The sequence below is a fragment of the Phocoena sinus genome, chromosome 2 (assembly GCF_008692025.1).
Source record: "Phocoena sinus isolate mPhoSin1 chromosome 2, mPhoSin1.pri, whole genome shotgun sequence".
Lineage (NCBI taxonomy): Eukaryota > Metazoa > Chordata > Mammalia > Artiodactyla > Phocoenidae > Phocoena > Phocoena sinus.
Genome location: NC_045764.1, coordinates 137,172,727 through 137,185,782, shown reverse-complemented (window position 1 = coordinate 137,185,782; position 13,056 = coordinate 137,172,727). Strand labels below are relative to the sequence as shown.

Below are 13,056 nucleotides of genomic sequence, written 5' to 3'. Positions count from 1 at the left end.
TATTCGGAAAGCCAGCAGACCAAGAAGATGGCAGACTAGTGTCTTAGAAGAACCATCTCATTGGGGTCTGGATGCCAGTTTCTTCTATAGAACAGAGAGGGGGCAGAGGTGAGGAAGTAAAGTAAAAAGGCCATAAGTCTTGCAGATATCTCCTGGAATAGCCAGCCTTGGGAAGGGGATGTGTTAATTTCTTCTTTCTTGCAGCCATTCATAGGTGGACAGGGTCAGGATGTTTCCCCAAACAAAGGCACTTTGGTTTAACATTCAGGCAGAGGGGCAGGTTCCCTGAAGCAGACCATTATGTATAGACAGTAACCTTTTAGTGAACAAAAGCAGCAGGAAGCAAAGGTTAAAGTAAGAGAAACAGATCCAACATGTAGTCAGATTTGTTCTTCCCTGTAACAATATTGTTTGTTATTTCTCCTCTTCCATTTCTTATTTATTTGTATCCTGTCTCTTTTCTTCTTGGTGAGCTTGGCTAGAGGCTTGTCAATTTCATTTATCCTTTCAACTATCTCTTGGTTTTATTAATTTTTTTCTATTTTTAAAATCTCCATTTATTCATTTCCTCTCTGGTCTTTATTATTTCCTTCCTTCTGCTGAATTTAGGTTTTATTTGTTTTTTTTTTCTAATTCTTTTAGGTGGTAGATTAGGTTGTTTATTTAAGATTTTTCTTGTTTTTGGAAGAAGGCCTGTATTGCTATGAACTTCTCTCTTAGAACTGCTTTTTCTGCATCCCATAGATTTTGTATGGTTGTGTTTTCATTGTCGTTTGTTTTGAGGTATTTTTAAATTTCCTCTTTGATTTCATCACTGACCCATTGGTTTTTTAGTGGCATGTTGTTTAGTCTCCATGTAATCATTTTTTTCTCATTTCTCTTTCTGTGGTTGATATCTAGTTTCATACCGTTGCACTCAGAAAAGTTGCTTGAAATAATTTCTGTCCTCTTAAATTTGTTGAGGCTTGTTTTGTGTTCTGGTATGTGGTCTATCCTAGGGAATGTTCCATGTGCTCTTGAAAAGAATGTGTATTTTTTTTTTTTTTGGATGTAATGTCCTGTAGATATCAATTAAGTCTGTTCTATTGTGTCACTTAGGATCTCTGTTGCCTTATTGATTTTCTGTCTGGAAGATCTGCCAATTGATGTCAGTAGGGTGTTAAACTCTCCTACTATTGTTGTATTCCCATCAGTTTCTCCCTTTTTGTCTCTTGATATTTGCTTTATGTATTTTGGTCCTCCTATATTGGGTGCATATGTGTTAATGAGTGTGATATCCTCTTCTTGTATTGATCATCTTATTATATGTTGACCTTCATTGTCTTTCTTTGTGGCCTTCATTTTAAAGTCTATTTTGTCTGATGTGAGTATTGCTACCCCCACTTTCTTGTCATTTCCTTTTGCATGAAATATCTTTTTCCATCCCCTCACTTTCAATCTATATGTGTCTTTCACCCAGAAGTGGGTCTCTTGTAGGCAGCATATTGTAGATTCTTGTTTTATTATCTAACCTGCCACTCTATGTATTTGATTGGTGCATATAGTCCATTTACATATAAAGTAATTATTGATAGTATGTATTTATTGCCATTTTAAACCTTGTTTTCTGGTTCATTTTGCACATCTTTGTTCCTTTCTCCCCTTTTTGTTTTTCCGTTTGTGGTTTGTATTATGCTTGAGTTCCTTTATTTTTGGTTTTTGTGAATTTATTTTATGTTTTTGATTTGTGATTACCCTGGTTTTCAAGTATGTTATCTCATAACTGTATCTACTTCCTTTAGATTCATAGTCATATAAGCTCAAACACATTCTAAAAGATTTGCATTTTCTTACTCCCCTCCCCCACATTTTGTGATTTTAATGTCCTGTTTTACATCTTCATGTTTATCTTTTTGCTGTTCATTGTATTTATAATTGCTTTCACAGAATTTTTTTGATTGTTTTTTAATCCATGTACTTGGTTTATTTAAGTGATATTCAATCCTTTTATATATTTGTCTTTCCTATTGTGAGTTTACCTTTTTTATTGATTCCTGCTTCTTTTCTATTTAGAGAAGATCTCTCAATATTTCTTTTAGGATAGATTTAATATTGCTGTCTTCTTTTAGTTTTTGCTTGTCTGAGAAATTGTTTATCTCTCCTTCTATTCTAAATGACAGTCTGGCTGGGTAGAGTATCCTAGGTTGCAGGTTGTTGTTCTTCAGGACTTTGGATATATCTTGCCCCTACTTTATGGCCTGCAAAGTTTCTTTAGAGAAATTAGCTGGTAGCCTTATGGGGGTTCCCTTGTAACTGACTCTTTCTTTTTTCTTTTTCTGCCTTTAGAATCCTCTCTTTATCTTTCACTTTTGCTATTTTAATTATAATATGTCTTGGATTTGGACTGTTTGGGTTCATCTTGTTTGGGAACCTCTGTGCTTCCTGTACCTGTATTGCTGTTTCCTTCTTTAGGTTTGGGAAGTTTTCAGCTATAATTTCTTTGAAAACATTTTTGATCCCCCTTTCTCTTCTTTTTTTCCTGGGATTCCTATTATGTGTAGATTGGCTTACTCTTATTATTCCATAGATCTCATATGTTGCTTTGTTTCATTTTTTCATTTGTCTTTCTGTCTGCTGTTTTGCTTGGGTGATTTCAGTTATTCTGTCTTCCAGATCACTTCTTATTCTGCATTATTTAGTTTACTATTTATGCCTTTTGCTCAGTTTTCATTTTGGAAATTGAGTTGTCTAATTTCGATTGGCTTCTTTTTATAGTTTCTAATTCCTTGTTACAGTGATCTGCATTTCTATTGATAGTCTTTTGTAGTTCCTTCAGCATTTTTATTACCTCTGTTTTGAACTCAGCGTCTGGTAGATTGGAGAGGTCTGTTTCATTGTTCTTTCAGGGAATTTCTCTGGTTCTTTTAATTCAGAGTAGTTCCTCTGCTTTTTTCATTTTACTTATATTTCTCCAACTCTATGAATTTTGGAGAAACAATTATCTACTGTGGTCTGGAAGGTCTGTTTTTATGTGGGAGTGACCCTTGTGTAGACTGTGTGAGTGCAGTATTTTCGGTGCGAGGGCTGTTTGTGGTATGGATGCTTGCCAAGACTTTCCTCAGGTTGTGCTGGCCCTTGTCCCCTTGATAGGGGATGTGTTTGGTGTTGTGGTGACCAGAGCCTGCACTGGATGTTGGGTGGGGCCTCCTCTTTGCTCTGGTGGTTGTCACAACCCTGTCAGGGTCAGGGTCTGCTCCCCAGTTGTTGGAGTAGAAGCCCCCAGATCCGGTTCTAAGCTGTGATGTGAGGTAGGTGGGACTGGGAGCTCTCCCTCTGAGAAAGGAGCCACTGCGTGTTCTTCCGTAGGAGCTGTCCACTGGGACATGCAACTCTGTGATGCCACCTGCTACTTGGTGTGCACGCCCACAAAGAAATCTGTTGTTAGCGCTGCCCTCGAGGGGCCACATCCACTGCCGCAGTGCTCATAATGAGCTCAGAGGTCCTTTAGGCATGCACGTGTGCTCACAAATCTGCCTGCACAAGAACCTGCCCAAGCCTCACCCCCGTGCCAAAGGGGAAGTGCAGGTAATTGGCTCAGATTTCAGCCCTTCTGCAGGAGCAGTGGTTACATGGGAATTTTTCTTGTAGCTTTGGTTGTATGAGATCTTCTGCAAGTTTTCAGTAGGTATTCTGTGAGAATTGTTCCACTTGTAGATGTAGTTTTGATGTGTTTGTGGAGGAGGTAAGCTCCATGTCCCTCTACTCTGCCATCTTTTTCTCCTCCCAAGAATATGTTTTTTGCAATGAACCTGGATTGAACATGTTCAGTGTTGTAGATGAGGACTGACAAACTTTTTTTTGTAAAGGGCCATATAGTAAACATTCCAGGCTTTGTGGGAATATACAGTCTTTGTCACAGCTACTCAAGTCTGATACTGTGGTACAAGAGCAACTTTAGGCAGTACATAAGTGATTGACTGGGTTCTAATAAAACTTTATTTATGGACATTACAGTTTGATTTTCATATAATTTTAATATGCCATGAAACATTATTATTCTTTTGTTTTTTTAATCATTTAAAAATGTAAAAATTGTTCTTAGCTCATAGGCTGTACAAAAACAGGTGGCAGATTAGATTTGGCCCATTGATCATAGTAACTGACCCCTATTGTAGATCAAGCAAAATTCAAATGAGAAGGAAGAGTTAATATCCTTTTGCAAGAATTGACCATCTCATTCAAGACTGGTTCCGAAATAGATGACCAGGCACCTCTACCTTAGTTGTACTTGAAGGAGTTCCTCCAAACAGTGCTGAAATTTTCTTATAAAATAGTTCTGGAGTATACAAGAATGTTTGTGAACCCAGAGTTCTATCACCTAGAACATGATAACTTTAGCTTAGAAAACTGAAGAGATTTAATAGCATAGTTATAGAGGTAGCTGAACTGGGAAGAATAGAGATTCAGAACTCAGGGAGGATAGAGATTCAAGAAGTCATCAAAAGAACCAGGTTCTGCAGTGTTATTTAGGATGAAAAGTGAAAAGAGATCACTAAGGTGGACAAATTAGATCATTGGTAACCTTGGGAAGGGTAGTTTCATTAAACTGGTGGAAGTGGAAGTTTAATTGAAAATGATTAAGGAGTGAGTAACTCAGGTAGTGGAGAAAAAGAGTAGAGAATTGAAAAGTGTAATAGAGTTAAGAAAAAAGTTTGAAGGACAGACAGTATTGAGGGAAGCAGAATAAGTAGATTTTTAACTTGTCTGTTATGCTTAATTTAGTAGACGTTAACAAGTGATTTTGGATATACTTTTGTTATATTGACGTCATTTCTTTTAATTTTAACAGAAAAATGTACCACAGTTATATATGTCAGTATAAAGATGTTTTAAAGCAATACCAACAAAAATACTCAGAAACACCTCTTTCACATGAATATTATGAGAAGAAAAGAGAACATGAAGAAATTCAAAACAGAGTGTTGGCATGTACTGAACAACTAAAAATGAATGAAACTATTTTTATGGAATTTTTAGGTATTAATGGTTTTGTTACATACTGTTTTAATAACATTATTTTTGTAATAAAAATATAATAAATCAGTCTAAAATATGACTTTGTTTTTCAGTGCCTGCTCCCTTTCCATCACTTACCAGTTGGACATTACATATGTATCCACAGTAGTATTTCTACTTAGAATTTTTATTGGATAAGTATTATTTCTGTATTTTAATTGTTATTGCATTTCCTTATGAGAATCACATTGATTTGGTATTTTGTTTAATTAAAAAATTTAGAGATTACTTTAAAGATCATTTGGGATTAGTTTTCATACATGTGCATGTCATCAGAAGCAAGAAATTTAAATGCCAATAAGCGGTATATGTATCTGTCTTTAAGTGGCATATCTTATCACCCAAACCAATGAAAAAGTCATCTTGCTCTGTCTTACCAAAGAGTTCCAATTAAATCAATTGATTATTACTTGTTAAGATGGAAGATGGTAAGGAGGTGAGTCACAATTCATTGGGTACCTACTTTGTGCCAGGCAATACTCAAGAAGATACAGAACTTTCTTATAAGGAGCTCACAGTTTAGTAGAGGAAACAGACATGTAAACAAGTAATACAGTGGCATTGTATTAGATGCTTAAGTAATTCTTAATTGGTCTAAGTCTCATCTGTTTGTCAAGGAGACCTTCCCTGATGATGAACTTGGAACTTTAATCCTCTTCCAACCTCCACAATCCTTCATATGCTTTCCTATCAGATTATAACTCCACTGTTTGTACTAAGTCTTCTTTATCCCTGCATTCTACCTTGCTTCATTCTACTTCATCCCAAATCATCCTTTTAACTCCTTTGCTGCTTGCTCTCTCCATGTTTGGGTTTTAGCTTATTCTGTACTTAGTTGTTCATTTGCTGCCCATCTGTGTTTAGGAAGAGGCAGAGGTTGGTAGATGCATAAGGCACAGCAGGGGTTTAGGGAGTTGGATGTAGAAACGGATGAGACATAAGATTACATGACATGACGAGGTGATGGAGGTAGGGAGAATTGAAGATTAGGATTTAAATGCCTGTATCTGAAATTTTAAATTGATACTTTTGATAACAGCATAGCATTATAAATAATGTTCATCTGAAATTTCATGTGCTAGCATATAAATCATAAGTTTTAGCGAAATAGGAAAGGTCTGATAAAGATTTTCTCTGGAATTCTTGTTCATTGACACTGTTTTATTCATTTTTAAATTCTCCTAAATGGATTGTAGAGTAACTTAGGAAATGGTAGTAGCTAATAACCATGCAGGGTGTCTATTAACAGCTGAGAAATTCTCTACTTGAAATTGGGTATAAATCCAGTTCAAGCAGAAAGTTCAGATAGAAGATGCAGCTCTCTTTTGAGTTCTGCAGGGTGCACTGATGGACCTTAAACAGCAAGAAAAGGAAAATTGAGTGGATTTTTAATGTTAACTTTGGAACAAATAAATTATAGAAACACAAGATGTTAAGTTTGGACCTGAATTGATTATGTTCATCATGCCAAATGACATGATAAAGTTGGGTAAAAACCAAAAGTAAAAAAACCACCCTGTGAAAATATTTAACTGAAAGAAAAAATCCTGACACATATTTTTGAAGAAATGTTATTTTTAAGCTAAATATATAACATAGGTGAACAATAAATTGTCAGTTTGCCAAATGTTTGTTCTAGTCTTACAGCTATTTTCAGATATTGTTATTAATATTGCTTATATGGTACATATACAAATAATGTTACATAATACTAATTATTTTTATATAGTGTATGTAAGTGTGAAAGTTACTTGTATAACATAGTTCCTTAACATAAAAGGGTTAATTTGAGATGTAAAACACAAGATACTCTTAAACATGCCAACAAATTTTCCAAAAGATCATATGAATTGAAGAAAGAAGTAGATGATGTGGAAATAGAAATTAATTATTTAAACCAGGTATTAATTTTGTTATATGTTTCTAATATATGTGTTAATGTATAAGTGTAATGGTGTGTTAGATGAATGTCTAAGAAGAGCTGTTTCTAAAGAGCCTCGATATGGAGAAAAGCTTATAATAATTTATTTGCCTCAGATTACCATTGAAGCCAAAATGTGTTTTAGGTATTGAGTGTATTCAGCTCTGAGTTTTGGGGAATAGTTTAACTTTCTTTGGGTGCTAAGGAAAGAAGATAGGAAGGAACAAGATGGAGCTTAATAATAGGTATTTAAAGGCATTAGCAGAGCTTACAACAGTGTTGTCAAAAAAGAGAACAAGGCAGTAAATAATTTAAAAGACTTAATCTAGAAAATTTATGACTATAATCTTTATAAAGCTAGTTTAGCCTTTAAGATTGATGGTGCATGATATCTTCATGAATACATTTTTAGTATTGTATTGAAATGTGGCTTTCATTGATGGATATGAGAACCCATCAAAGTCACTTCCAAATCTTGAAAAAAAGTTGAATAGCTGATTTTCTAAATTTTCTGAAAACTGTGTAAAGATGGTATATTTATCATTCATAGGCATGAGATTCCAAGTAGTATTAATATCATTTTAGTAATGAGAAGAAAGTGGATGCTACTTTCTTTAAAATATATGGTAACTACATCTCTATGTAGGTAATCAGTGTCTACTTTGCTTCTGACTGTCCTTTTTAAAAAAGAAGATGAAAGTTCATTGAAATCTAATAGGTTTGCTAATGGAGTTGTAAGAAAAAAGGAGTATGATTTATTGTTAATTTTGACTCTTTTCACTAAAAGATTGCTAATACTACCAAAAATATGTCTTGTGATTATGTAGAAAAAATCATATTCATTAGTTAAGATAAACCATATGTTTATCCTTAATGCTTTGCAGGTAATTATTTTGTTTTGCTTTATCATTTTTCCTTTTAGCAGATTGCAAGACTTTATGAAATGAAGAATCTTTCAGAAACTCGGGAAGAAAAAAATAAAAATATAGAAAAGAGAAAGGAATCGAAAGAAAGGTATAAGTAAACTTTAAAATGGGATTTTATATGAACAGTTATTCTGCATTTAGAATTTGATTACATATTCTAGCCCAAGCCACTAATATTTACATAGTATCTATAAACATTTATTGTACAGGCTGTTTTCTATTCATTTCTTACAAAAAATATTAATTTATACCTTTAAATATTATGGACTAATATTCAAAATTGCTTATTATTTAGTAAGGTAAAGGATAATGTGTAGAGAGAAATAGGGTAGCAGCAGCCCATTTGCTGTTCTGTAACCTGTCAGTTGTACATTTCACCCAGTTTTCCATTATGGGTCACCAAAAGGAGTAAAACGAGGAAAAATGATGGGAACAGCAATGTATTTGCCTTTTTATCATCCTGTCACCAGCTTGACCAGCTCTCCTTTGCCACAGAGAGTGAAGATGAATCAAAATGTTACTGAATCTGTGGCATCATATGTTTCCTTGTCTTTCATCCTAATGGTGATAAAATAGACATCAGTGGTGGAGGCACTTAAAAAGAAAAGATTGATTTTGTCTGTTATTGTGTGACAGAAAAATAGATGTATTACTGTTGCTGTTTTTGATAAACTTTCTACTTTTTCTCTTTCTGCCTATACCCTTTTAAAATCTTAAATTCCTCTTCTCAGGCTATATTGCTCTTAATCTGATTTTTCAACACACTCTTCTCCCAAGTTAATTTCCCTTATCTTATTTCCTTGGATCTGTTATTTTTATTGATTTCCCCACTCCCACGTCTCACATCCATGGTAATGTGTCTTTAATTTTATAATGAAATTGATTAGAAAAATACAGAAATGTACAGAATTTCACTTTATTGATAACTTTTTAATATAAAAATTCTCTGTTGAGAGAAACTTATATAACTTTAGTTATTTTTACTTATATTTTGATAGTTATTATCAAATAATACCAGTATTTAAATTATTATTTAACTATCAATAATATAAATTATTTCTCTAATTTAGGAAAAATTCAATGAAATTATTCTTCCAGTAAAATACTTAAGAGGTCCATTTATGATTGTAATATTGCTTTAATGATGTCTGTGTTCATGCTAGTTTATTTTTTTCTGAATAAATCTTTTTAAAATTTGAAGTAGTACTTCAAAATCTAAAGCATGCTATTTGCAAATACAGTTTTGGTTTAAAATGTTTTACACAGGTTTAGAAAGTCTTTTAAAATGATTATGTTTTAAAAATGAGGGTGTGGTACATTGAGAAGAGCACTGGACTTAATCAGGAAAAGTGTATTTTAGTTGTGACACTAGTAAGTAATTTAATAATATTGGGCAGGTTTGTTAAATTCTCTGGAACTTCTTTTCATTATCTGCAAATTGAGGAGTTTTAACTATATAATATCTAAGTATCTTTTCTAGCTTTAAAATATGTTAATTTTTTACTTAGCTAATATTTATAATTCACTCTTTAGAATTTTTGAAAATGATGAACAGCATGTACTTATGTTGAATAAAACTCCTCAAAGCAGTCAATTATTTCTTCCATATGAATCTCAGAAATTAGTCAAACAAATGAAGATGCATCCTTCAGAACCAAGAGTTAAAGGTACAGTATCTGTTTATTATTCAAAAACTTAGTTTTCTTTGAAAACACATAAAAGAAGAAATAGAAAGGAGCAACTTTAGTTATCATTTGGTGTAAGCAAGAGCAAACAATACTGGAGACCTATAGACTCAGTAAAGTGCCACTTTGATTTTTTCTGAGAGCAAACAAGATGTGCCTTCTATACATAACATTTTTCTCTTTGAGAAAGAAATCACTCATACCATATTTTTTTAAAAAGTGTTTCAGCCTGGTTTCCAGCTGTCAGGGGAGGATGAATAATTATATATTTTTCATTTGAGAGGTTGTATTATCAGTATGTATGATTAAAGTGGGTGGCAGACTTGTGATAATGATATTTATGACTTAGTCACTGAGATATTTGAATGTTTCATTCAATGGATAGATTAACTACATTGTGTTAGGTTAACTGTATTGGCTGTTTTAGTCCCCCAGTCATTAATATCACCACTCTTTGTTCTTTGGTTCCCCATTATAAAGATGTAGTCCCATTATAAAGATGTAGTTTTGTCAGCTGTTTTTTTATTTTATTCCCCCCCCCCTTTTTTTTTTTTTTTTTTCGGTACGCGGGCCTCTCACTGTTGTGGCCTCTCCCGTTGAGGAGCACAGGCTCCGGACGCGCAGTCTCAGCGGCCAGGGCTCACGGGCCCAGCCGCTCCGCGGCATGTGGGATCCTCCCGGACCAGGGCACGAACCCGTGTCCCCTGCATCAGCAGGCGGACTCTCAACCACTGTGCCACCAGGGAAGCCCTGTCAGCTGTTTTTTTAAATTTAATTTAATTAATTTATTTTTGTCAGCTGTTTTTCATTTTACATTCATGGTTATTGTAATAGCTATTATATATTGAGGAATTAAGAATATGTAGTGATTCATAATTCTTTATTTTAATTTAAATTAAATATTAATGTAACTTGATTTTTTAAAATTACAAGATTAGGTTAAATATTGGGCATGCTATTTGATTCTATTTCTGGAATTGATTTGAAGTAGTACCATTTAATAACCTAGATAAAAAAGAAGAAAGTTCTGTGAAGCAGTCAAAACTTGCCAGTATTGACTTCAGACAAAAAGAAAGTGATACTCAGGTAGGTATTTCTTTTTTAATAGTACAAATTAAGTGCTTGCATTAAATGAGATAGTGAATATATTGCATTTAGGACGTGTGTGTGTGTGTGTGTGTGTGTGTGTGTGTGTGTGTGTTATAAATATATTAAAGTAGCCATTAGTTCAATCTCAGGATCTAAAAGACTTAAAAGAGTTTCAATATGGCAGCCTGAGCACATACTGTAGCCTTCTCCCTTACTTCTAAAAATAAAACATATTTGAAAATACCAATCTCTGTACCCAGTAGACCAAAAACGGTAAGACATTTCTAAAGGAATTGTATTGAAGAGGGAAATTGTGGCACCATCTCCACAATGTCATCATTTCTCAAGCTCCATTGGTGTTTCCTTTCCCTGCTATCCTTAACGCTAAGCTTTCACCTCAAGGTTATTTCATGGTCAGAAGCTAACCATTACAACTTGTCATCATATCTTCCTTCTAGGCAGGAAAGAAGAAGGGGAGAAAGGCTAGTTGAGTCAGCCTCATTTTAGGGATCTTATATGGAAGCTTCTTAAACAATTTATGTTAATGTTTCATTGGCCAGAACTTTGTAACATGGCTACCTCTATCTGCAGAAAGGTTAAGAAATATGATGGGTTTTTTGTTTGTTTGCTTTTAAAATCACAACACAAAGGAAATGTAGATTTTGGATAGGATAGAAAACTGGCAGTTTCTGTCATAAGAACAAATCAAATAGATGAAAAATAAATAAGGATGTAGAGGATCTGAGTAGCACAATTAGCAAACTTTTTACCCAACATACACAGAATTCAGTTAAATTTTGTTTGCAGTATTCACCAAAATTGACTATTTACTAGAACAAAAAGGATATCTCAACCAATTCTAAAAACCTGCTATCTTCACTAACCACAGCATAAAAAAATACAAGTTAAACGAAAACATACCCCTCTCCTCAAAAAACTATTTGGCTGAGAAAAAAGAAATTCACATACTTTGAAATTACTTCTGGGTTATAGAAGAAATCAAAATAGAATTTAAAAACTACTTAAAAGAATACTATAAACCCAAACCTGTGAAAAGTAGCCAAATTGGTCCTCAGAGAGACATTTATATTTGAAAACAAATATACTAGAAAATAAGAAAGATTAAAATTAGCTGAACTTTAAGTATGAAAAGTTGCACCCAAAGTATGAAAAGCTTAACTCAAAATACAGAAATAAAATAATAAATGCAAAGAAAGTAGAAATTAATGAAATTTAGAAGTTGGGTTAATTAATATAGCCAAAAGCTAATAAGTTTCAGCAAGTGTAGAGAAAAAAGAGAATACCCCCCCAACAAAAGAAAATAATAAAGGGGGAAAAGTGCATATCTCTACACTTATGTAAGACATCTTTTCTAAGTCCTAAAAGGATACTATACAACTATATACCCATAAATTTGAAAATTTAGGTAAGATGGACAGGTTTTTAGCACAATATAAATTGCTAAATAGACTGAAAAAGAAAAACATGAATAGATCAATAACTTAGAAGAAACTGATGTAAGTGAAACGGAAGTGTATATAAATACCTATTTCCCTCTTTTCTCCTTTATTTCCCTCCCTTTTCCCTCCACCACACATGCCCTTCAGAACACGCCAGACTCAATTTTTCATCTGAATTCTACCAAACTGTTAAGGATTAGATCAGAGTTTCTCAATAGTGGCACTGTTGACATTTTGGGTCAGATAATTCTTTGTTGTGGGGTCGTCTTGTGACCCACTAGAGTCCAATAGCACCTCATCCCCAAATTATGACAATCAAAAATATCTCCAGACATTGTCAAATGTCTCCTAAGAGGCAAAATTGGCCCCAGTTGAGAACCATTGGATTAAATAATCTTTTTATACAAACAATTCCAGAGTATAAAAAGAGTTGGAAACTATCCAACAAGTTATAAATGAATAATCCATTAGATAGCAAGGACAAGGATAGTGAAAGAAAAGAAAAATTATGGTACATAAGTCTCAAGAATGAACATAGATGTAAAAATCCTAAATAAGTTACTAGCAAAGCAAATTTTGCAATGTAACATTGAAAGAGTAATATATTATGATTAACCTTGGTTTTCCCAAAGAATACAATGATTGTTCAGCATTAAGAAAAATCTAACAATATGATTTCCTATATTAATAGATTAATAAATAATTTTAAATAAAGATTTTTAAAAGAATGTTAGGGAAACTCTTACTACCAGATATTAAAATGTTTATTTTTTTATTTTTTAATTAATTAATTTTTAAATAAATTATTTATTTTTGGCTGCGTTGGGTCTTCGTTGCTGCGCGAGGGCTTTCTCTAGTTGGAGCGAGCGGGGGCTACTCTTCATTGCGGTGTGCAGGCTTCTCGTTGCAGTGGCTTCTCT

At 33.6% G+C, this 13,056-nt stretch overlaps 1 protein-coding gene across 1 annotated transcript in view; it reads left to right on the top strand.

Moving 5' to 3' along the window:
- Positions 1-13,056, top strand: part of C2H14orf39 (chromosome 2 C14orf39 homolog) — a 53,752-nt gene that overhangs the window by 18,513 nt on the left and 22,183 nt on the right. The window contains exons 5-10 of the mRNA XM_032624242.1: positions 4,829-5,016; positions 5,109-5,151; positions 6,836-6,956; positions 7,899-7,990; positions 9,436-9,569; positions 10,597-10,673. Coding sequence (XP_032480133.1) covers positions 4,829-5,016; positions 5,109-5,151; positions 6,836-6,956; positions 7,899-7,990; positions 9,436-9,569; positions 10,597-10,673 — 655 coding nt within the window. The remainder of the gene's footprint in view (positions 1-4,828; positions 5,017-5,108; positions 5,152-6,835; positions 6,957-7,898; positions 7,991-9,435; positions 9,570-10,596; positions 10,674-13,056) is intronic.